Below are 24,060 nucleotides of genomic sequence, written 5' to 3'. Positions count from 1 at the left end.
CATATCATCAATGGCTCCGCTTGCAAAAAAAAAAAATAAAAAAAAAATGCTGCGGTTCTCTCCATCTCAGCAAAATGACACGAAAAACGTAGTCACAACGCGTTTTTCGGTCCCCAACCCGAAAATGAAAATCGCGAATTTTCGTTTCTCGCTGCGACAGGACATGAGCGATCGAAAGCATGACATGTCATTAGAATCATTATTAGCATTACTCAAGCAACGCAACGATAATCCGCGGGATATCGAACTGGAAACTCGCTTTTACAACGATGTATTGGTTTTCCTACTGTCTGATGCAATCGATCACTGGTGGTGCTCGGAATCCGTCTTACCCATTGCCAAAGAATCTTTGTGGTTTTTTTCCTTGCCAGATGTCGAACATATTGTCCAATACAAGCAAAAACTCGATAATATACTGAAGAAATGTCTTCACTGCTCTCGGTTATATCATACGTCCAAGTCATCTCTAAGAGAAAGGTAAATACCGAGCATGAATTGCCCCCCCCCCAAAAAAAAGAGTGCTGCAACCCACAGACAATTGACTCCTTAATATATTATAGATATGCCGATGTTTTCACCAAGGAGAACGTTGATAATTTTTTTACATCACTAAGTCAATTCGACGAGCAACGCATTCTGTCCAGTCTTCAGCAAAGCATTCGACCCTCACCCTTTGTGCTGACAGACACTACTTTGTGTGCAATATCCGAAATTATTCTTGCCCCATGTCATCTTGCCAATCCTCACTGCGATCAATTACTTTGCGACGTATTTGTCAAGATTCAACATACTGGAATGTTTCCGACTTTCACCACCGATCATGTTACCGGCATCATCCTTATGGCCATCCATCATCATAAGATTGTTCGCTTTTGGGCGAGAAAGCTCCTGGATAAATTTTTGGCAGATGGCTATTCCTTGAATCAGGATGATTATTCTGATGTCAAACCATTCGTGCGAAATTTGATCCTGCAATTCTCACCGGACGCCCCAGCATGTATTGAAACCGACCCATTCCCTTTCGAAAAGGCGACAAAAGAACCCACCGAATTGTGGAAAGCGTTACGAGCAATTATCAGCATTATACCAGCAAATCTACTTTCAAATATCCTCGACGATTCTAATATCTCCATGCTACCATTGCTCCGTCACCAGTTATCACGCTGCACAAATAGTCTGCCGGAAATACTAAAAACAATGGCGATCCTACTGGTCAAGCTCGGACCAGCAATGTGGGGCCAGATCGAAGGTGACAACAAACCATACTACGACATTGTGAAGTCAATTTGCGATCATGTCGAATTCCACGAGGCCATGAAAATAGCCCAAAAAGGAAATAGCGGAAAGATCTTGCAACGAGATGGAAACCCGTATCCTGAGGATAAACTGGTGATCAAAATGAAATCAGTGTTGGAATGGATACATCCATTCTGGGCCACGTTGCGGATGTCGTCTGTAAGAGAGGAAATAACTAACAAGATATTGGATTTGGTGCTTGGGTATTTCCAAGAAGATATTTGGGCCACGATGTGCAAGGCATACTGCGCAGATATTGGATTCCGTATAATCGAACAGAGCGTCTTGGAGGACAACATCCCTGCGACCAAAATCAACGAGTATGCAAGCGTTATGATCACCTTTGCCGATTTTCGTAGCGATCAGTTACCGCCATCACTTTATGATGTCCCAGCAACAGCGTCAAACGTCATTCGCAGCTTGCTCGAAACCGATTCTCGTCACCTTGGTGATGTCTTTACGCTAATGTCAGATCAAGACGGTCAAAAGGAACTCAAATACGTCAAACTATGGCAAACGCTCAGATCATCAAGCCAATCGTGGATTACTCATCGCTCCGTCAGTTTCCTCGAGCCTGTACTTATCGCCTATGCGAACATCATGAGCTTGGATATACCTACCATGGAGACAGGCCAACATCCGCTTTTGTCGTCGACGCACGGAAAATCAGTGTTTGATTGTATTGCTGTCATTCACTCGTTGGTCGAGAAATGCTTGCGTTCAGCTGTTGCCGCCGGTTACGAGGCATGCAAATCGGTCGTTCTGAAACCCGAAATGTTGCGTCCCTGGTTATATGTGCTGTGTGCACCTCATCAAGACATTCGTGGCCTGGCGATGCAAGTCATTGTACCTTCGACTACTGCCGGTGGTCCCTCAGCATTCGAACAGTTTTTCAACCGGGATCCCCCCAAGTCGTTGGAAACATATTGCACTCTACTGGAAGAGTTCAACAGTACTTCCTTGGGAACATTGAATGCTTTCAGCATGGTCAACAGTATCAATCAGTCTCTGTCACAAATCTTGCAAGCATTGATTGGAAGCGAAGAGGGTTATCTACTGCGCAAAATAGTTAATGGAGAAGGGTATGTCAAAGATGAACATTTGCCTATGATGGCATTTTGGGAAAACAGCTGGCAGACCATCAGCTTACTGTTGGCCAGCGGGCTCACCTGGGCAGAAAGTTACAAACCAAAGGCGGTTGTGGACGTCATTCTCGTGGTATTGGACATCGCTTATCGTTTGACCGCTTCACGTCAGCTGTTTCAGAAGGCTATTCAAATCAGCGAAAACGATCAAGATATGGATTCATCCGATTTGGCACTCGGCTACGATTACATGAACGCAAGTGTGGATTCACTTTCTCATTGGATTTACGTCACTCGGCAGGAAGTGCTGCAACGATTGCTCCCTTTGCTCAGTGCCATCTTGAAACAGTTACGTCAAGCGCACTTGAAGATTTCCATTGAAGCATATGATCGTCTGATGACGGCTGCAACAGGGGTCAACGCCAGCCGATTAACAGCGGAGGAGAAGGAACACTTGTTCATGGAACTGAGCGCCCACGAACCGATGAATACGATCTTTATTGACGACAGTGATGATGAAAATATCGAGTGGCAAACCTTGGACATGTCTCCCAGACCGATACCTTCCTATTCAGCCCCCACTGTCGCAAGCACCTCCTCGTCGTCCAAAGCTAGGCAAATAACGTTGGATGAAGCATATGCTACTTCGTCTGCTATGTCCAGCCACACGCGTCAACCGGCTAGTCCACAAAGAGCGACTTCGAAAGCCAAAATCACCTCTTATTTCAACACCACCCCCACTACGACACAAACTGCGGAATTATCTGCAACAACGGAAGATGATGACAATATCCCGGATGAATTTTCTGACGTTGACTTTTCTCAGTTACCCGAAGAATGGTTCCAAGATGTCGATGAACCCAAACGCGTGGTGAGGGAATCAAAAGGCTTTGGAGTGTCACCGCGACCAGCATCTACGGTATCCGCTTCTCCCAGTCGTCAGGCACCACCCAAGCCGTCCAATGCAAACAACGTGCCGCCGCCTGTCTCCTCTTATGTACCGAAACCAAAAATCACCGTGCAGCGCGTATTCCCCAAAACTCAACAGCAAACATATGCCGTGACATCCACTGGTCGTAAATTGAAGCCGCCACCTATGGGATTTTCAAAGATGAAGGCCCTGAGAGATGAATTTCGTGCGGAACGAAAATTAAGTGCCACCGTTCGATCGCCATCCGCAGCTGCCTCTTTACGTCGACAGAGAGGAAACGACTCGCAAAGTTCAGATTCGGATTCAAGCTCCTCAGACGATGAAAACGATGCCTCAGGTCTTTTGAGTCTTGTACAAGATGTGGATCAAGCCAAGAACAAATCCGTGGAAGCCGAATCGTCCAGTATGAAGGCGCTCTTTGAGCAAAAGCCGAAACGAACCACGAAGCTGATTGATTCTCCCATGACAACGGTTTATTTGCAAAAACGAATGAAGATCAAGGAAGCAGAACAGCGACGACGCAAGATCACTCCTGATATCGATCGCATGTACAAGACCCTTCTTTCCTGGGACATCACTGACGAAGGTGACATGCCTCCAAATGTCCAGGAAAGTATGTATACCCATGTCAAAGACCGCTATACATCGTTTCGTGATTATGTCACGGTTTTCGAACCGTTATTGCTGCTGGAAGCGTGGATGCAGATTGTGCGAGCCAAAGAAGCACTGACGGATTCGGACGTGATTGATCGAGTTCTTCTAGAGAGTCGATGCCATGTGAACGACTTTGTGGATGTCACTTTTGCCGTACAACCCGGTGTCTCATCATCAATGATGCCCGACGATCTCATGTGCATAGCTAACCATTTTGGACCGGAATTCTTTGGCGCCAAGGGAACAGCTTCGGCGGTGGAACGCACATCGGGTTGGAAAGGGCGTGCATTCCTCGGAAAAGTAACCAATGTGGTACAAAAGAAGAATATGGCCATGGTGACCCTTCGATGCTACTTTACGCCCGATCGGATCACCTTGTTAAATTCACTATCACCAAAAACAACGTGGCGCGCTTTGCGATTAATGAGGTATGAATTCAAGAATATTTGTTGCATCAGGAGAAAAAGAAGCTTATCTATTTTTTTCGCAGTTTGACCACCGCTCAGCGTGAATATTCTGCTTTGCAAGGCTTGGAGTATTACGATTTAGCCCAGCATATTCTGAACCCTAAACCGACAGTGAAGCCGTCTGCGAATGCACGCATTATTCAGGAGTATATCCGTCGATTTGGCGTAAACGAACCACAAGCGGAAGCCATAGCAGGTGCCATTAATCGAAAGAAAGGCTTTACATTGATTCAAGGGTAAGACAAGTGAACCGAAATCACCCAACCTCTTCATGATACTAATACGACAAGAATTTGCTGTCATCTAGTCCTCCAGGAACGGGTGAGTTGGCTTTTGATGACGTGTCATCTTTAGAAGTTTCTTGGCAAGCTACTAACATCATCATGGTTTCCAGGTAAAACAAAGACGATTCTAGGATTAATTGCCTGTCTATTGGACGAACAGTCGAGTCGACAGTTCACTTATGGCAACGATACCAACGCCAAGCGAGGAAAGTTACTTGTGTGTGCTCCCAGTAATGCCGCCGTTGATGAAATTGCCAAACGTCTCAAAGACGGAATTGCTACGGCGGATGGTCTGAGAAAAATGAACGTTGTCCGTGTCGGTGTGATTGACTCGGTGAACGCAAGCGTCAAGGATTTGGTCCTGGAACGTCTCATTGAAAAAGAACTCGAACCGTCGATGAATGAAGAGCATTCTGGAAAGAAATGGGCTTTACGAAGGGATCGAATCAATGAAGATCTACGCAAAGTGCAGTTGGACCTTGAAGAAGTGGAACGTGAAATCGCCGAGGCGCAAAGCGATGTGGTCATGCTGGCGGCTTTACGGGACAAGCGAAAGGGTCTCTTTGCAAAGAAGGATAGATGTCGCATCATGTTGAAGAGCGTGTACGACGACCAGAGAGACTATAGCCGGGAGCAAGATATCTCTCGTATTCGAGCAAGACAAAAGATCCTTGGCAATGCAGATGTTGTATGTGCCACTCTCAGCGGTAGTGGCCACGAAATGCTTACCAGCTTGGGGCTAAATTTTGAGACCGTGGTGGTCGATGAAGCGGCCCAATCCATCGAGATCAGCTCCTTGATCCCACTCAAATATGACTGTCAGCGGTGTGTACTCGTAGGAGGTAAGAATGCGCGGATAATAGAATGATAATGTTGAAGAGCTTTCTGACCATTGTGATTGCGGTTAAAAAGATCCCAATCAGCTGCCGCCGACGGTTCTTTCGATTATGGCGGCCAAATATAGCTATGAACAAAGTTTGTTCATGCGTCTTCAGAAGAATTGTCCTGATGATGTATACTTGTTGAGGTATGTTATTTATTCCTTGCGTATCTAAAGAATTTTATCATTCAGGTTTACTCCTGTAGCATTCAATACCGTATGCATCCTCAGATCAGTGCTTTTCCAAGCAAATTATTCTACGACTCTCGTTTACTGGATGGGCCGGATATGGCAACCATTTCTTCTGCTGTATGGCATTCCAAAGGAGATTTTCCTCCCTATTGTTTCTACAACATAGTGGAAGGCCACGAAAAGAGTGGCTATGGAAAATCGATGTACAATGTGGAAGAAGCGGAAGCCGCGGTTGCCCTGGTGGACATGTTGGCTTCACAGTTGCCGGGCGTTAAGGTAAATTTTCAAGATACACTCTCGGGTTGTACCGTCTGTTGATTCTCTCTCCGTATGTTGTAGTTTGCCTATCGCATCGGCGTGATTACGCCTTATAAGCAACAGCTGAGTCAGCTCAAGTCACGATTCGAACGACGATTTGGCTCCAAGATTCTTGATGTGGTTGATTTTAACACGGTAGTAAGTGTGAATAGTAGCAGCTCGTGATGTTTCCTGTTTCTAATCTCAATGGTTTCAGGATGGCTTCCAAGGCCAAGAAAAAGATATCATCATCTTTTCGTGTGTGCGTGCCGGTGCAGGTATTTATAGCTCTTCACGTGAGAATATATAGTAGCGTGTGTCTAAAGTCTATTGTTGTAAGATCGTGGCATCGGTTTCTTGGCTGATATACGTCGAATGAACGTTGGTCTTACTCGTGCAAGGAAATCTTTATTTGTCCTTGGTCATGCCGGATCCCTCTATCGAAGCCAATACTGGGGTGATCTCGTTAGAGATGCTACGCAACGCAATCTGCTAATTGATGTGAGTACGATTGACAGATGATTCAAAGAGCTAATGCACTAACCTTTTCCTTAGTGCAAGCACCCATACTTTGATCACAAAATGGTCCGCAATCACGTTCCATCCAATCTTTTTGCAAAAGAAACCGTCGTTATCCCACGCAAAGTCATTGGAGACCATAAACGGAAACATGCAATCGAGTTGCCAAAAACCTCTGAATCTCCACCTGGTATGAATCGCTGAAAGCATTGGCCGAAAAAATTATGTTCTGACTGGTTATTTCTTTACTTGACAGAAACAGCAAATGATGAATCAAAGCCTTCCGAAGCTACTGACAAGGAACCTGATGTGAAGAGGGTCAAAATAGAATCCGATAAGCCATCGGACCAAATCACAGAAACCAAGTTGGCCGTAGGAGAGACATCCGAAGCTAGACCTGATCGTTCTCCAGATGCGAAGCGAACTTTGGAAATCAGCGTCGAGCCTACCGATAAAGAGTGGAGATCCAAAACATCTGAAAGCCATAAGCGCACGAGAGAAACTAGTCATGAGAGTTCCCCGAATGGTCACGGCCCCCCACCGGAGAAAAAACTCACTCTAGCAGAATATCGGGCTTCGCGTGGTTTACCACCGTTGGACGCGAGAGGCAATAAGGGTTCACCTCCGATACCAAGACGATCGAATGGCGCAAGCCTATTTATACCAAAGAAACCAGCACGTCCTACTCATGTAAGTAAACAGCACAGCATAACGATAACAGCCAATCTGACCAGTGGTCACCATCCTGTTAGCGTGCCCCTGAATCATCCGATCGCTACGAAGGTTTAAGCGCGCGAGAACGAGTTACTCTTGAGGTAAAACGAGAATAGCCATCTAATGTTGGTCTCGGTACTTATTTTAGCGTGCACAGCATGAATCTGCACGTCAAGCTTTTCGACAAATGAGGCGAGATGAATATAATGCCCAGCATCGGCCAACACCGTCGGAACCATCTCTTCGATCAGTGGACGATCTGCTAGGCGATATTCGTGGGGAGGGTCCGCACCACTCATAATGAAGCACCCATGTAACCTTAATACATAGAGAGAACAAACATAGTACATAGATTTGCATACTCACATTTTACGTATATACCTCCAATAATCACAGTACAGTATAGATTGCATTGTAAGTACATACAGCATTGTTGAAAGATATCGCTATTATAAACGAACATGACTTGTGCTGTCTGTCTTGAAGCGAATGTGGTGAATGATGAAAAAGAGTTACGCTTTTTTAGGCAGTCGATCACATTCTGCAACTATTTCAAGTCCGTTCCTCTGAGTTGGAAGATGACATCCAGGTTACACCACACTTTTATTAATTCAGAAAACTTCGGGATAATGAAAAAGACAACCGGATCGCTCAAGCTTTTAATGTCAATTTTATTGTTAAAAGACTCAAACTAAGTAATCTGCGACAACAGAGCGAGTTTTCAAGATGATGTATTATTCAGTTGCTCCTTGCATGAGCCAACCAGACCGGCAATGTTCTGTGTTGTGGGACAAGGGACATAATTCTCACGTCCAATACTACGCTAATGATCATCGTACAAACTGGTGAGCCCCAGTGAAGGTTGCTAAAAGCAGTTACATTGGCTACACTGTTGCGATTCTAGATACAATCGAAGTTGACTGGTTAACTTTAATATCAATCGTGATTATGTTATCATTTTCCTATTATTGCCACTATGGCAACTACAATCAGACCTATGGGCAATCACTGTTTTTGCGATATGATGTTGGGCGATTTTCTGTTCAATCATATGTATTCAGATCTTTGCGTCTCAACATTAAGCAATTGTCAGTGCAATTTATTCAGATTGGCATCGAATAAAGTACCCTGCAAGGAAGAAACGAGGATGGTCATGATATGATGGCTCGTTATACAAAATCTGATGTCGACCTGAAAATTTTCCCGGCTTCTTGCTCTATTTTTTGTTTTTTTGTTTTTTAGGAATCAAATAGGCTGCGTCAAACATACTGTTACTAGTCCAAGGATTGACCGGATGAGATTTTATACGCTGAATAGGGCAATATATTTAAGTGAAGTTTCGTCCAAATAACCAGCGGGACCGAAAAATATGGATGTAAAGATCTGTTGATCCGATTCATATACTAATGAACAAAGAAATCCAATGTGTTTGCATTGCACAAAAATTTGGAAGCTTCAAAGTATCCACCGCTGTCGAATGCGGCCTACGGGTGAAGCTGGTGAAGGTGATTGGATTGACTTTTTCATATCTGAGTTACAGGTGAACTCAAAAATGAGATCCAGAAAATGTTACAGGCAGTATCGCATTTCCAAAAATATAAATTTTCGTAGCACATGCTGACGAACTATGCCAAGGACGTTTAATACAGTTTTTATTATACGGTCCGCCGGATCATGGCGATATAAATAAAAAGAACCTAGAAGCTCAATGATTTTTATCGCTTCTCCTTTTTTCATAACATGTCGGACACTCCGTCCCCGAACGGCTTGTCACCAAGTCATACCCTGACTCACATTTGTGTGGACGGGGTATGCCACTGTGATTGGCGAATAGCAATCAATGATTGCCAAGAACACGGGGCAATCACCATCATCAACATCGTGAATATTGCACTGTCAGCCTTTGTTATCGTCGTGGGTAAATAACAACTAACTGCAAAATAGCCAAACGAACTATTGACGAAAACCTCTCAGGATTGGCCCTTTTATTCTATCGCATCGTCATTAAGCATCACGCCGTCTTTGAGTTGAGATCCAAGAAAGGGTTCTTGCGCCCGAAACCTGTGGAGTCGATGCTGTTGCTACTCGTCATCTTCAATATTCGTAAGCCATCGTCCCCGCCGTATTTCTCAAAACGCAACAGATGATTAATTGACTCGTGATTTTCCGATCGATAAAGTTCGACTGCTGACCAGTTTAATTTTGTTGATCGATGTTGCACCAACTAATTTGATCGCTCGGTCTTGTACGCATGTTTCTACTGTCATATGAAAGTCTCTCAAGTCACTTACATTGTACGTAGTCCTCTTTGAAATTTCATGGCAGTTTGGCTATGGTGGATTTGCTCTGTACCTTGTTGGTATAGCACAAGCACTGTCCGAGGTATAAACATGCAATGATGCGTGCTTTGAACTACATAGAAGCTCACTCATCGTCATCTTAGACTCACAAATCCATCGCGACTGGATGGCTTCCATCTCCGCTCTTTGTCGACATCCTAGGCTCCTGGTTCTTCCTGTGGCCTTTTGTGATCAATAATATTTGCTCTATCGTTGCAGGAGCATTAGCTACCACTAATTTGCAGGCAGCCGAAGTCTTCACCCGATTACTGTACGGCTTTTGGTTTTTGCACAATAGCACCATCACCACTGCCGTGCTATATTCTGGATGGCGACTGATCAGTATTCTCAATCGAAACCTCACAAAATTCAAAACATCAGGTGCTCGTTATACATCCATCAAGAAGGGCATTTTCAAGGTAAATATCCGACTACTAAAACTTATAGCATTATTGCAATGACATTAAATATGACTTTACGGTAGATTAAAATGATCATTGCTATTATTGCTGTATGTCTGATGACGTTTGCAACCTTTTTGTTGCTTTATGGAATTTTGCGTAATATGATTATTGTAAATTTCCCGGGAAGCATCTTTTTGGCCGTAATCTGGACCTACTTAGGCCCTGTGACTACCATCTTTGTTGAACTGGCCATCATTATAAAGTATGTCACATCTACTATGCAGAAACCGGGAAGGCTGGTTTTTTACTTACCTTATATCACTTATAGCCCGGTCATCAAGGACAACCCTGCACTTGCATTAAAGAGCTCGGGAGGCGACATTATGTCTGAAGATACTGTAGAAGAAAGCTACGTGACCACGGAAAGCAACAGTACGTTACAAGGCACCATGGACTTAAAAACTTTCGATGACATCAAACACAGTCAAACACAGTACGAGCAGGTCTTTCACAAGCATTCAGCCGGCCCGATGAAATCGTCCTTTGTACAGAAAAACTATGGTCGCCATCAGAACCGACAAACCCGTACGATCGAAAATTGTGATGTTGAAGAATCGTCGCAAATCGAACTCACCAAATCAACCGGTTTCCAATAAACGCGCCGCACAAAACGCGATCCTGTATCGGTCACTCACATATTACCCAAAGGTGCCATACTTTTCAACGTTCATCATATACACATAGCAGCTACGTTGTCATGCAATAGCACATTATATAAATACTAGTAAGATTTTAATGCATTTCAACGGTGCAGCGCATTTTGGAACAATGTATTATCGGCTTGTAAAGCCGACCGGAACCAAGACTGGAACTGTATTTAAGTACCATGAATAAGGTGCAAAGATCCCTACAAGTTGCATACTGGGTTACAAAAAATACACTAGTAAAACTTGCACTGACTACACAGACATTCTAGGTACATCTGTTTGACAATGTACATATCAGAGCAAAACAGGAACGACCTTATCAAATTAATACAGTTCTGTAGATCCTTCCTTTTCTGTAAACATTATCGGTGTCCCATTTACTTTTTACGGTGTAATAAGAAAATTGGTTGACGCCACATGTGTCCTTGATACACATATAATGATAAGAAGACCATCCAATCCCAGCTTCCGATAGAGGTGGCATAATTATCCAATCCTGGAATCGGCAAGATAATCCTTTATATAAATGGGTCGGTATGAGCGCTCTACATGAAATGAAAATACGCTTCAAGTGTACCGCCGTATTCGCATGAGCAATCGGAAGGATTGTGGTCTTGCCAATACGTCCAAACATGTAGATTTTGTACAACGGTTTATCTGTTCAAGTTTGGGCGAAGGCTAAGGAGAGCCAAACTTTGCTACGCCACTGTGATTCAAATGATTTGCCTTAAATGTTTCGTGATAACTTCGAATATTGTATAAAGGATTTACGGATCATTACGGCCACAGCATAATAGAAGTCAAGTAGCGATATAGCAACAGTTAAAATAGAATATCTTATCTCAGAGATAACCTTCTAGCTGTTGGTGAGGCTTTCTGTGTATAAGCTCAGTAATTGGTAGGACTGGCCAGGAACACGGTGTCTTGATAAAGAAAACCGACTGCCAATTATGGAAGCCCGGAGGTTGCGCCAGCCCACATACTGGAACCCCAGAATCTAATCATGTTACACGGCGCAAGTCCTTGCTTGTCATCTTTTTCGGTCCGTTTCGCCAAGGCTGTTAGGACAACCGTATGATCCAGCTACATCCAGTAACCTAGGATATAAATAAAACTAGCCGCGTTGTATCAGTCAAAAATCATGGGACTGCCCACCTTTTTTTTTTGTTCCAAGCAACAATGTGCACACTGGCTTACAGATCTAACTAATAATGTAAAGTAATAAAAGTGCACTGCAAAGTGATGTCCAACTTTGTTTTAGTAGAGATGAGGGTGCGTTCCATGCAGATCCATTCTGGACAAGTTTGTACAGCCCCAATTCGTCAGTTTACTTGTCTTGATCTCCAATCGTTGGCAATACAAGGCTTGGATCAGAGTTACTTTATCAGGCACCTACGATTCTATGCGCACAATCGATGTACATCATTTCTTCGCTTTTTGGAAGGTTGATGTGCGACTTTTTTCCAGCGCCAAGATATGCGCATCGGTGGAAAAAATAACTAAACTAAAACTCATTTGCAAATAATGCATGATAGCAGTACATGGTATTTAAAGATAAACAATGAATCATATAAAGTTAATCAAGTACCTCCTTTCAATTGCACGATGTGGAAGTTGGATCAAGGGAAATTCTGAAGATTTCTGGCACAGCAATATCTGGCGTATCACCATAAAATTACCAGCCATAACCGCAACTGGCAACCACCTGTTGAATTCCCTATTATGTCGTGCAGCGGATTATACAAGTCACTCGGGAACTCTGATGCTTTAATGTTGTGATCCGCTGTGAATGGGTGCATTTAGCTTTCTGTGATGGCCTTTTAGCTTCTGAATGTATGGTATTAAGCCTGACCATCCGCTAACACATTGGATCTGGCTGATTAATAAGTGATAAGGGCGTCAGTCATAATTATTTTATTGCCACTACGAATTCTGGAGCGTGATGTGCGGACTTCATATGCCATTGCACAACCGTGACACAGTGGCTTCGCAGAATCCACATACATATATAATAGCAGAAATGAAACTCTGGATCACGAATCTTTTTTTCTTTTCACAATTTTCCTACATCGTTCATTTCTCAATAATATGGTCAAACTTACGGCTGTACTTGCCTCCACTTTTCTTCTTGCTGCTCCTGCTGTTTTGGCTCAAGGTAATATATTCTACAACGAGTTCCGTAGATATTGGATGCGAGCTCTAATCATTTCATTACAGCACCCACCGCATTCCCAACTGAAATGGCTAACTTGGACCCTGCTGCTATGTCCAGTTTGTCAAGCTACTTAATGAATGGTGGTGCCGAAACCATTTTGGCTCAGGTACGTCGGAAATATTCAACATTAACCATCGAAATCTCGATTAAGGTTTTTGCATAGGCGTCATCTTACATTGAAAACGCCAATATGCCAGCTGATATGAAATCATCCTACCAAAGTGAGGTTGCTCGTGCTTCCTCATCCTTAGCCGCTGCCAAGGGCCATTCTGCAGCATCCATTTATCAACCGCTTACCGCAGCCGCTATCGTCATTGCCGGTGCCTTGACCGCAGGCATGATGCTCTAAGAAGGCAATAACCTCTGTATAATTGTATCCATATTGTTGCTTTTCATCTATAAATAAATCCTTGTATTTCTTGATATTGAACCACACAAACAAACCTACTGACTTGGCAATGCCAATTGTTGACATGACGCAAGTTGAAAGATTTCGACTATTGCTTATCCCTAATTGGAGACGGCGATGATCTTCAAGCATATTTTATGGATAAGGTGCAAATTCGCAAATTTATCGGTTAAACAAATCCTCAGTTGTTGCATATGTTTAGGAAGCATCGCGAAGGGCTTCAGTATTTCCTTGCAGTGTTTTAGAACAGGCAATTCGCGAAACGAGTATTAAGGAGATAAAGCTATTAGATTGCTGTTGTCATGTTGTAATAAAGTTTGGTGGAGAGGATTTACCAGGCGTTATGGATGGTCATGTGTTCGGTGTCGGTAGAAAGTCCTTGCTTGGTAACAATAGAATCAAGAGAAATTTCAAATTTTACCTAGAGAATTTCCTGGCAATAACTTTATGCAAAGATAATGCGATAAAGTACGTCCTGTGCTGTACAACATGCTGTTCGGCCAGCTCCTTGCATCCAACCGTGAATCATTTTTCGTTTACGATGCTGCTGTGTCTGTTGTTTCTTTGGCTACCATTTTGTATTTCTCCACAATTGGTTGCAGCTGATGCGACTGCCACGCAATCTTGCCTTATAAAATGTAGTAAGACCTCTGCTATAAATTTGAAAAAATGCAAATGCAAGAGGAACAGTAATATTCTATTCGCCTGCGGTATAGTCCACTGATCAAATCACTGTAATGAGCAATTTATACTGACAGGAACATATTTAATCTCATATACTCTCATATGTCTTGTAACAAGGTTCGGAATTAGTTCCCCACTGCGGATATGTGATATCTTGGAAATGCTTAGTCACATTTTCATCGAATGATCTTGCGCAAAGTTCGGTGTCACCGGATCGTACTTTTTAGGCAATTTGATTTGTATGTTTTTCTATATCCGCGAGTGTCTAATGACTGATTGGACAACTAGAGGGAACCCCACAAGTTGAGCTTTAAATTCATATGATATAGACTCTATCGTACAAAAAAAATAGTTATACTGGACAACCTTTTTCACCCGCAAAAAAATGGCATTTCAAGGAGGAGCCGATTGCTCGGCAGGAGCCAATCCAATGGCACAAATGCTCAAACAATTTAGTCAGGATCGGTCGCTGCAAAGAGTAAGCTTTGCCTGAACGCTGCAGGTTGCCCCACTGTAACACTCACAATTTATGTTGTCCTCGTAGGATCGTTTCGCAGGGCCTTCGCAAGCCCAAGGACCTTCTACGGTATAGTATTTCAAATAAATTAACGGCTAAAAAATGGAGTACTTATGGGAACTACAGATCCGAACCACACGTCAAGGACCGGCTTTCCACCCGGAGGATAGCATGGTGAATGAGTTCTTTGGTCAGGAGGCCCAGCGACCAGTAGGACCTGCTGGTTCAGTAGCCGGTCCTTTCCAGTTCACCGATTTACAAAGGGAATTGGAAGCCGTACATCAACAAGGGCCCATGACAGGTGGATGGGCCAATGAATTTGACGCCGTTCAGCAAGGTCCTCGATTGTGGGAAGTTAATCCCGAAGAAGAAGCAGCCATGGAGAAAGCATTCCAAGAAAGTAGAATGGCCGCTGGTCCCGTACACGCTGGTTCAGGTAGGCGTTTATTCACCCCAAGTATCTGTGGGATATGTGCTAGGTTTTTGACACTGGAATAATAGCCTGGCAAGAAGAGTTCATCAACCAACCTGATGTGGCCCATATCGATCCTCAACAACATGCAGAGTTTGAACAAGCTTTCCAACAACACTTTGACTGGGCCAATGATTTCGCATTAACGCAAGACAAAGGTAAATCCCGTGAAATGAATGGCGCCAACTGGGAGGAGCAATTCGCCGCTTTCGAACCTCAGGTGGAAACGGAAGAAGCCATGGCCCGAAAATTGGAAGAAGCCGCCGCAGCTCAAGATTTCAGCAGTTTCGATTCCGTGTGGCGCGATGTCACTGATATCCCACGTGGCGAAGAAAACTGGGACGACGAATTCAACGATTTTAATATCAATGGAAATAACTTGATGTACAAGCCAGATCTTGGTGAATACGTATTTGAAGTGGTGAATCCTTTCTTACAGCATGCCAACCCTATGGCGGAAGGAATGCGATTACTGGAGCAAGGTGGTAGCTTGAGTGAAACGGCTTTGGCTTTTGAAGCAGTTGTACAAAAGGACCCGCTCAACTCGGAAGCCTGGATGCACCTTGGTAATGTGCAAGCTCAAAACGAAAAGGAAGAAGCCGCCATTCGTGCTCTTGAAAAAGCCATTGAAGTCGATCCCAGCAATGGCCCTGCATTGATGTCACTTGCCGTCAGTTACACCAATGAATCGTACGATCATGCTGCATACCAAACCCTGGAACGCTGGATCTCCGAAAAATACCCTGAATTGGTGGATAAGTCGTTGCCCACGCCCGCTTCACCTTTTGAACTTCATGGTCGTGTCACCGATCTGTATTTGGCAGCTGCACGGCAGGCTCCGGATGGTCAGCTTATGGATCCTGATGTGCAGGTCGGTCTTGGTGTTTTATTCTATGGCAGTGGCGATCTCGATAAGGCGGTGGATTGTTTCGTGTCCGCCTTGAAAGGCAGACCAGAGGTAAGGCGCTGTCATTTATTGGCATGTGAGTTGAAACATTAAACATGTGCGTGTTTGTCAATATAGGACTATTTGTTATGGAATCGCTTGGGTGCCACACTGGCAAACAACGGCCGATCTGAAGAAGCCATCGATGCGTATCACAAGGCGTTGGAGTTGCGCCCATCCTTTGTACGTGCACGTTACAACCTCGGTGTATCTTGCATCAACATTGGATGTTACAAGGAAGCTGCCGAACATCTTTTGTCAGGTCTAGCGATGCACAAACGAGGCGCCACGGATGCCGAGGAGGGTGTGAATGTGTCCAATAACATGTGGGAGATGCTGAGGAAATCGTTGTTTATGATGGTAAGTGACGAGAAAAGCAATCCAGTATATTATGCGGTAGTTTTGATTTTCTGATGCGTTGATTGTAGGATCGACGAGACCTGGCTGATAAGGCCGTTGCGGGAGCCGATATCAATCAGTTCCGTGGGGAATTTGAGTTTTGAAAATAGAGAAACTGTACAATAATTCTCATAGAAGAGATTGCTGGTAAATCTATACGGAAACATATTTCAGATCAAATACTATGGATAATCTATAAAAAGAGAAACAAGCGACGCAAGTGTTCTTGCTGATCGTTCCATACATAGGAGGGTAGACGGATACTGTTTAGTAGTGTAGCTCATGAATTGAAATGGGCAATAACATAAACAAGCGCTGAAGCTTAGTGTCTTTTATCTCCAATCCAGCTGCAGAATCCAGAAAGCGCATTTTATGTCCTCCTATATGTGTCTATTATGGCTTTATTGCTCTTTATGAAGAATCAAAGCAACATCGGATCTGCTGTGTCGGTTTCTGTCTGGCCAGATATATCTGGGAGACGATGCTCCTCATATTTAAGAATTGAAAGGAATGAGGATGTTCATTTTGGATAGACACACGTCTGCTTCGCCCATTATAATCAAAAAGGTGAGGAAACGTGATGGATCAAACTAATTAATTCGGCATTTTCATTGATAAGTAGTGGACATTTTTGAATTATATGATCCCGTCACAAGTTGATTCTCGACAATTCTGAATCTGCGAGTAAGCGAATAGGATAAAAGGGTCTAGCATTCTTACGACACTTGCTGCGTAGCTGAGTTATTTTGAAACACAATAACATGCTTGATTCTCAAACGCTTGCCAAAATTCACAGAAAACGTACACAAAATAATTTTGAATGCGTAGTTAAGATTATTGCAATTGCCCACTGAAAAGACGCCGGTGGAGATTGGTAGGTGCTGATGGCCAATGAAAACGATACTTGGTGCTGGCCTATATGAAATAGTTGGTGATGTACTGGTGCCAATGAACAAAAAGTTGGTGAATGCTGCTGGCCGCTTTTTTCTTGTGGCTAAATTGAGCATAAGGAGTCCATTTTTTTTTATTGACGCTCGCAAACAATGCGCGCGGCATTTTAATCGTGTGGATCGTGTGACGGTTTCGCTTCCATTATTCAGGACAAGCTGCAACTCATTCATTTTACTTTGGCTCAAGACAATATCCATACTCAATATGGCCCAGTCGTCGCATTCAGTGGATGCATGGCTTTTAATGGCCCTTGTTCACAGAAATCTGGACGATCTGAAATTCCAAAATGCCATGATGCTTTCAGAACGACTGTACGCGATTGATAAAAACAACAACGAATACCGCTATTTATATGCGAAAAGTCTCTACCTCCGTCATGACTACGATGCAAGTTATTCTGTACTCAGCACTGCATTCTCGATACCATGTCTTTACCTGTTTGGACTCAGTTGTCTGGATCTGGGCAAGCGTGGAACGGACAAGGACAATAACCGACGCGTATGGCTTGAAGGCGTCAAGGCAGTAACAGCCGCTTTGGAACAGCACCCCGAACAGTCCACTCATGCACATGCGTGGGGAAATGGTAAGTGGCAAACGATCCAATAACATGTGTCATTACTTGGTAACTGAGCGCTGCCATAGATTTAGCGAGTGTCACCGCCAGAAACCACATGCCGACTCGAGCATCCCTATGCGCCCTGTTGGGAGATCTATACACCAAGTTGGAGAACGTGCGCACGGCTGCCATTTATTTCTCGCAGTGCTTAAAACACGATCCCTTTGATTTATCGGCTTTTCTCAAACTCTGCGAGCTTGCACCGGATGTTTCCGGTATCAACGTTGGCAAACTACCAGACATTGTCTATAAAGAATTTACCAAGGAAACCGACCTATCACGGTCCGACCCCTCTTCACCCTCACCACCACTGCCATCCCTCGTCGGAATTCGGTTCCAAGAAGTCATATCTGAATTATCAAATGACCCCAGGACGCAACTAACCATGCCTATCATGCGAGGAAAATATCACGATTTAACCCTCGAGGAACTGCGAGCCCTGGTACATTATAATCAGAAAGGTCCTAGGCCATTAACTCTAGAAGAACTGAACAGCCGTCAACCACAGCGGTAAGTTATCAAGAAAAAAAAAAGAACATGACTAGCTCATGTCGGAGCATCGACTCATTGTTCATTTGGTAGTGATGAGAGAGAGGAGCAAAAAGACGACGAAATTTCGAAAATCCTTGAAGATATTGCTCAAATGAAAGCGGCGGAAGCCTACAAGAACAAACACGGTCTCCACAAGAAACCTCCCGTAGATAAACAAAAAGAGTTGGAAGTAGGCCTTTTGCCTTCCAACGATGATACCCAATGTGAACCCTTATCCCCTTCAGCATTGGGAGAACCGCCTCGATTGTTCTCTGATGTTCCTTCTCCACACACATCATCGAATGATGTGGAGACTAGGTAAGCTATTTTGTCCATGATTTTGGTTTGAAAGTACTAATGTCCTTGTGTTTTTCAATTCCAGTAAAAGATCGCAACTATTAGGCAAGGTATGGTACTTCCGTCTCAAACGATCAAAGACACCAAAGCTCACCAGCTAGTAGAAACGATCTAATAATGCTGCGAAAGCGAACGGAGAGGTATGATTCCATGACACCAGAACCGGGACATGTACCAACTGATCTTTTCACTGTTAGTCCTCCAGCTCTGTGGCCTATTTCTCCTTATCTGCGAGCAGCAAAAGGTAAGCACAATTTGCTCTACGATGTATGTTGTACGCTTTATTCATCGTTGCGAATATCAGACGGAGAACAAGTGCGGGACAGCAGCTAGTTGATCAAGTAAGAGGCCAAATATAACTTGAAAGATATCACATGTATTAAAGGGGAAAAAAATTTAGGATAATTGCCAACCGATGGGTGATCATGCCAAGGTATTTCGTGTGGATTTGCCTCAGTATGATGACGTTGACTGATTCTATTTTGTATGTAGACTGCGACTGGGTCATTGTATACGATATTCAATATCGACTCTCAATCTTATGCACAGAGTGAAGAGCCTTCCGACGAAATTAGCGGAGGAAAGGCGGTAGTGGTGGACGCGATGAATCGGTTGATATGCTTACTCAAGATCCTCGCCAACGGGTACATGTATCAATCGCTTTATGGTTGCCGTGAAGCGGCACTGGAATTACAGAAACTGGATAACCAACAATACGACACTGCCTGGGTGTTGTCGACGATCGGCAAAGCTTACTATAATTCGAGTGACTATCTTACTGTAAGATGACGCGTGTAGCTTGATATGCATCACGAACTCATTCATCCATTAACAGGCACGTGTCTTCTTTCGACGATCTTTTGCTATTGCGCCTTGGTTCTGTGATGAAATTCCTTTGTATTCCACATGCCTCTGGTATCTGGAAAATTCCACGGAGCTGAACTTGTTAGCCTACAAAGTGAAACACAATATGTCCCATCAGTACGAAGCGTTTATCGCAGCAGGCAACTGGGCCAAGTGCAGCAAAGAAGACATCGAAGCAACAAAATGGTTTCAAAAGGCGGTTGAAGTCGATCCGTCTCGACCTTATGGCCATTGTTTACTGGGATACGAAGATTGGGAAAAAGGCAACTATTTAGGTGCCAAACAGCACTTTGCAGAGTGTATGATAGCAAATCGACGCTCGCACATGGGATGGTAATTGTCACCTTCATTACGGCTGCGCACATCAATAATAACTCAAAACTGGCCAATCTACTAGGTTCGGTATGGCGGTAGCGTACATGAATATGGACGAGCACATGCAAGCACGCAATTTACTGGCGGAAGCTATACGCCTAAATCCACGACATCCTGTTGCCTTGGGGACCATGGCCGAGGTAAAATGTCACAGTCCAAAGAGAATGGCTTTGCTTTGTTTCACTGACACTGAATGATGCACAGGTTCTCTTTGCATTATCGGAATACGATCAGGCACTTCGATTTGCGGAAACAGCCTTGAAAATGCGGAGTATGCCAGGCATTGAAAAATTGAAGAGAAAGATCATTATGCTGCAATCCAAGTGATCCCACTCCGATGCAAGACTTTGGAATATCTATCAAAACTGTAAATAACATCATTGTATCAAGCTCAAACGATCATCATCCAACATTATGTCTCCATTATGAAAATATCTCTGTGAAGCGCGACGACAAGATAATAAAACCGAGAAGAGATGTTTTCAAAAAAAAAAAAAAAAAAAAAAAAAAAAAAAAAAAAAAACACATTTATTCAAAGTTTGAGTGGTTGGGTCATACGCCGCTACAGTACATTAACTCAATATGGGTAGAAAGTAGAGAATAACGATGAATGATGAGTGCTTCCTTCTGCAGACAACTCTGCGAGCACATCTTCCTCCTGGTCTATGTCCCTTCAGCCAACAGATCATTTGTCTGAGACTTGTATGATGCGAATCCATGGTCGACCAACGATCGATCACGCAAACGTCAACACATGAGATTCAACAGTTTGATGCGATTTTCATGGTCTTCCGTTCCCCCGAACTTCCTTGCATAACTCAGTATTTTGTATCCTTGCTTTCAAGTTGCGGATCTGGGTTTGGTAAATTGGGAGGAATTGAACGATCCTCCTGGCGATTTCAGCTAAACTTTCGAAAAATTGAATCAATTGCATTTGGAATTTTTTGAGGCACATATTCATCTCGTCTTACCGAGATACTCTTGCTTCAATACGTATAATGAGCGAATAGAGATCATTGAACTACTGGAAGTACGTTTTCTTTTCGGTTTGCACATCAAGAAGGCAACCTTCTTTGTTAGAGCACATGAAAAGTGCCGAAGCGTGAGTGCACCGTTTGTCCGCCCTGCAACAACAATGCAGTCGTTTCCATTTGATGCAATAGCAAGAGCTATTTTATGCCTTGTTGACGCAATGCAGTAAGGATGCTGTTGAAAAGGAAAGTCTTGCCAGTGCCACCGGGACCGTCAACGAAGAACAATCGGGCTGATGCATTGCTTTCATGCGAGACACTCGTAAACCAGGAACTTACGAAGGTGATGGTTCGAAGGTGTTCGAAGCTCTGTGCTCCCAGGGAAACTATAGAACAACATCCGAAGGTAATACTTCTCTACTTGGCGTGGTGAAACAGCATACAAGCGCCCGATCTCCTTCAAGAAAGCGGAATCTTCTTTCTCAGAAAACCGTATCAAAAGATACTGAATCGTTGGGTTCGAAGTTGGCTACCACATGATTCCGCACCAGTTCATCATATCTGAGGAGGAAGACGGAGCGGATGTTTTTTGCTGCCATCACGTCTCGATTCCACACCGTTCTACAGTTTTTACTTTCTAGAACAGCGTGGAGCTAGGCTCCGTGGTTGTGTTGTCCGGACATTCCCTTTTGTGCTTGGCCACCTGTCTTGTGTCAACAAATCCAGATGTTGAGGCTCCCATCTACGGGATCTGGGATGGTCAACGTATCGTTCTGGAAAATCGGGATAAAGAAGAGTCCGTGTCTGAGGATCGATTCGGTTTCGTGCAAACCAGGCAGTCAACGTTGTTTCGCGCTGGCGATCTGCAACAGTCTGTGGCTTTTCGTCCTCCTGGAACTGTACAATCTGTTCGTTTTAAAGCCGTTAGCCAGGCGTTACGTGCTAGTATATTCGCGATGCATCGTGAAAGAAAAAAGCAGCCGGTGGATGGGCTCGGCAGCTGACGCGTAACGGGCATCGATGAAACGCGTGATTTCGACCAACTTGTTCTTGGACGTTTCTGTCATTATCGGCACGAGACACTGCTGCTGCAGCTTCATTTTTGGAGACATACTTGTACAGGTATTTGACGCCTTCTATTATACGCGACGAAATCACATCTCTGCTGAAGTAAGTCTTGAATTTGACTGGATTTTGGTTAATCCTTAATTGACAAAGGAGTATCGGCTCTGTTGGATCTTCGGGGTAGCATATTTCAATATTGTCCATGTCGTTAAATCAACTTTGACCATTTGACCACATTGGATTTTTATAGGGTTCACAGTAAAACATGCATATAGTCTGTTCTCTGTTGATTTTAATCAGGGCGATATAAAGAAAAGGTTGCTGAAAAGAAGGATGACAAAAAGGAAAAAGATAGACAGCGTCACAAAAAAAAAAACTCTCCTCAAAATGACTCTTCCTGTTTAAACATTTATCAAAGTTTTGGCAGAATGACGGAAAACAAAGCCTTTGAAAATCACTCAAGTACAACCGCATGCTTCAATAATACTAGTCAATTTATTTCGCCTAACTTTTTACTTTTGACAACTGACCACAACTGCTCGATTGGATTTAGTTCAGGGAGAATATGGAAAAACGATATACGAATCTGTATCCTCCTGAATTGATACTGTATATTTACCCAATGTTTGCTACATTGTGAACTAGCAGCGTTATCCATGACAAAGGTAGTTGCTACCTTCATTTCGGGATCGTTGACCCTTTTTCGTCGAGAATAGCCTTTACAAAAATTTGACATGAGAATACAAACTGAGGAATATCATTGCTTCATCTTCTTTACCATATTGACAGTCACATAGAACATATCCTAGGATAAGCACAAAGGAAATGAGTGGCAGATTCAGGTGCCGAAAGACAAAGTGGACAAAAAGGTGAGGTAAAATGAGACGCGATTCCTGCACAAAATTCAAACAAGTCAACAGCCTGCACACACGGCCTGCACAAAAAAAAGGCCAACACGTGGTGTACTTCAATATTCACTCCAAATCCGATGAGCATGATGTGGCGCCAACAAACAATGAATATTGAAGTGCATTGTTTGGTGCCTTCTAAATATCCACTGATCCTAACGCGGAAGACAGAGACCTTCCCCTTTTTTTCTTTTTATTTTCGCTCTTTTTAAACCTTCATTTACTTGACCAACGTCTCTGTCATCTCTGCTGCTATCGAAGCTTTCAATAACCTTGTACAAGTGAATAAAAAGTGATGTATTTGCCATATGTGAATATCATTCCGACGCTGCTGCCGAATACGGACGGAAGTACAACGTCGTACTCCGTGTCAAAGGATTCCAACGACCGTGTAATCTGGTTCAAAAGCAAGCAATACGAAGAACCGCATATTCTTCTACAGGTAAGTGAGCAAAATTTGGATGTGTCGATCACTGTAAACTAATAGTATTCATGGGCAATAGTCTCTGCTGGAAAAGGAAAACCAGTAACTGAGAAATCAGCTTGCTGAAGAAATCAAACGCCAACAAAAATGTCCAGGTGAAACAAGAAACAAGACAAACCGAAGGTGGAAGCATTGAAATGCTGCGTGTGCTTGGTAAACAGCATTGAAGTTGCTCTTACGCCCTGCAACCACTTCGGTAAGCTTTCTTTACTACAGTATGTGTTTGTGAAGCAATTTTGGTAACCCATTTCCTGTTTTCCGTAGCATACTGCCAAAGCTGCGCGGAAAGGTTATACGGATGTGCCCTTTGCCGGACTCCGAAGTTCGGCGTACTGAGGATGTATCTCGGGGTTTGACCGATGACGCCGTCTTTTTATTTTTGGTTCTTTAAAAACAAAAAAAAAAAAACTTTTTGAGAAAATATGTGTCCGATCAGAAACTTTAATTTCACTGCTGAACATCAGCGTAGGAGCCACGCTGCAGCTGTCCTTTGAATATTAAAAAATCCAAATGAAAAGACAGATATA

At 43.5% G+C, this 24,060-nt stretch overlaps 5 protein-coding genes across 5 annotated transcripts; all 5 read left to right on the top strand.

Annotated features, from left to right (window-relative positions):
- Positions 1 to 147: 147 nt before the first annotated feature.
- Positions 148 to 7,831, top strand: BYT42DRAFT_579639 (uncharacterized protein). The gene is made up of 14 exons (XM_051569422.1): positions 148 to 477; positions 561 to 4,394; positions 4,457 to 4,669; positions 4,741 to 4,754; positions 4,828 to 5,559; positions 5,630 to 5,744; positions 5,804 to 6,065; positions 6,129 to 6,245; positions 6,304 to 6,364; positions 6,427 to 6,587; positions 6,642 to 6,795; positions 6,862 to 7,295; positions 7,358 to 7,613; positions 7,686 to 7,831. Exons 1-13 carry the CDS (start codon positions 164 to 166, stop codon positions 7,433 to 7,435), a joined length of 6,489 nt encoding a protein of 2,162 aa, XP_051421350.1. The 5' UTR covers positions 148 to 163; the 3' UTR covers positions 7,436 to 7,613; positions 7,686 to 7,831.
- Positions 7,832 to 9,046: 1,215 nt separating this feature from the next.
- Positions 9,047 to 10,987, top strand: BYT42DRAFT_579638 (uncharacterized protein). Its single transcript, XM_051569421.1, has 7 exons — positions 9,047 to 9,237; positions 9,294 to 9,422; positions 9,499 to 9,564; positions 9,622 to 9,701; positions 9,763 to 10,077; positions 10,143 to 10,324; positions 10,391 to 10,987. The coding sequence occupies exons 1-7, from the start codon at positions 9,060 to 9,062 to the stop codon at positions 10,716 to 10,718; spliced, it is 1,278 nt and encodes a 425-aa protein (XP_051421349.1). The 5' UTR covers positions 9,047 to 9,059; the 3' UTR covers positions 10,719 to 10,987.
- A 1,801-nt stretch (positions 10,988 to 12,788) lies between these two features.
- On the top strand, positions 12,789 to 13,419 carry BYT42DRAFT_579632 (uncharacterized protein; the record flags this gene model as incomplete). Its single annotated transcript, XM_051569420.1, is given in 3 exon segments — positions 12,789 to 12,924; positions 12,987 to 13,135; positions 13,148 to 13,419. Coding segments are annotated over 3 exon segments (471 nt in total), but the record flags the coding sequence as incomplete, so codon positions are not given.
- A 955-nt stretch (positions 13,420 to 14,374) lies between these two features.
- On the top strand, positions 14,375 to 16,744 carry BYT42DRAFT_579628 (uncharacterized protein). Its single transcript, XM_051569419.1, has 6 exons — positions 14,375 to 14,555; positions 14,622 to 14,663; positions 14,721 to 15,030; positions 15,096 to 16,024; positions 16,091 to 16,372; positions 16,441 to 16,744. The coding sequence occupies exons 1-6, from the start codon at positions 14,463 to 14,465 to the stop codon at positions 16,513 to 16,515; spliced, it is 1,731 nt and encodes a 576-aa protein (XP_051421347.1). The 5' UTR covers positions 14,375 to 14,462; the 3' UTR covers positions 16,516 to 16,744.
- Positions 16,745 to 17,516: 772 nt separating this feature from the next.
- BYT42DRAFT_647142 (uncharacterized protein) lies at positions 17,517 to 20,589 on the top strand. The gene is made up of 12 exons (XM_051572702.1): positions 17,517 to 17,945; positions 18,005 to 18,488; positions 18,561 to 18,827; positions 18,892 to 18,916; positions 18,971 to 19,006; positions 19,064 to 19,110; positions 19,171 to 19,207; positions 19,267 to 19,299; positions 19,359 to 19,646; positions 19,702 to 20,063; positions 20,128 to 20,245; positions 20,310 to 20,589. Exons 1-12 carry the CDS (start codon positions 17,567 to 17,569, stop codon positions 20,430 to 20,432), a joined length of 2,199 nt encoding a protein of 732 aa, XP_051421346.1. The 5' UTR covers positions 17,517 to 17,566; the 3' UTR covers positions 20,433 to 20,589.
- The last annotated feature ends 3,471 nt before the right edge of the window (positions 20,590 to 24,060 follow it).

Source organism: Radiomyces spectabilis, assembly GCF_025331425.1.
Source record: "Radiomyces spectabilis strain NRRL 2753 chromosome Unknown BYT42scaffold_10, whole genome shotgun sequence".
In the NCBI taxonomy this organism is placed as follows: domain Eukaryota; kingdom Fungi; phylum Mucoromycota; class Mucoromycetes; order Mucorales; family Radiomycetaceae; genus Radiomyces; species Radiomyces spectabilis.
This window is presented reverse-complemented; position numbering and strand designations above follow the sequence as displayed.

Bases quoted from the DNA above. Each gene is read 5' to 3' on its own strand.
- BYT42DRAFT_579628 (XM_051569419.1), top strand. From the start codon at position 14,463: ATGGCATTTCAAGGAGGAGCCGATTGCTCGGCAGGAGCCAATCCAATG. The intron at 14,664-14,720 runs GTATAGTATTTC...TGGGAACTACAG, and splicing joins AAGCCCAAGGACCTTCTACG to ATCCGAACCACACGTCAAGG. The intron at 16,373-16,440 runs GTAAGTGACGAG...CGTTGATTGTAG, and splicing joins GGAAATCGTTGTTTATGATG to GATCGACGAGACCTGGCTGA.
- BYT42DRAFT_579638 (XM_051569421.1), top strand. From the start codon at position 9,060: ATGTCGGACACTCCGTCCCCGAACGGCTTGTCACCAAGTCATACCCTG. The intron at 9,423-9,498 runs GTAAGCCATCGT...CGATCGATAAAG, and splicing joins ACTCGTCATCTTCAATATTC to TTCGACTGCTGACCAGTTTA. The intron at 9,565-9,621 runs GTACGCATGTTT...CATTGTACGTAG, and splicing joins TAATTTGATCGCTCGGTCTT to TCCTCTTTGAAATTTCATGG.
- BYT42DRAFT_647142 (XM_051572702.1), top strand. From the start codon at position 17,567: ATGGCCCAGTCGTCGCATTCAGTGGATGCATGGCTTTTAATGGCCCTT. The intron at 19,007-19,063 runs GTATGATTCCAT...TTTCACTGTTAG, and splicing joins CTGCGAAAGCGAACGGAGAG to TCCTCCAGCTCTGTGGCCTA. The intron at 19,647-19,701 runs GTAAGATGACGC...ATCCATTAACAG, and splicing joins ATTCGAGTGACTATCTTACT to GCACGTGTCTTCTTTCGACG.
- BYT42DRAFT_579639 (XM_051569422.1), top strand. From the start codon at position 164: ATGAGCGATCGAAAGCATGACATGTCATTAGAATCATTATTAGCATTA. The intron at 478-560 runs GTAAATACCGAG...AATATATTATAG, and splicing joins AAGTCATCTCTAAGAGAAAG to ATATGCCGATGTTTTCACCA. The intron at 4,395-4,456 runs GTATGAATTCAA...TTTTTTTCGCAG, and splicing joins CGCGCTTTGCGATTAATGAG to TTTGACCACCGCTCAGCGTG.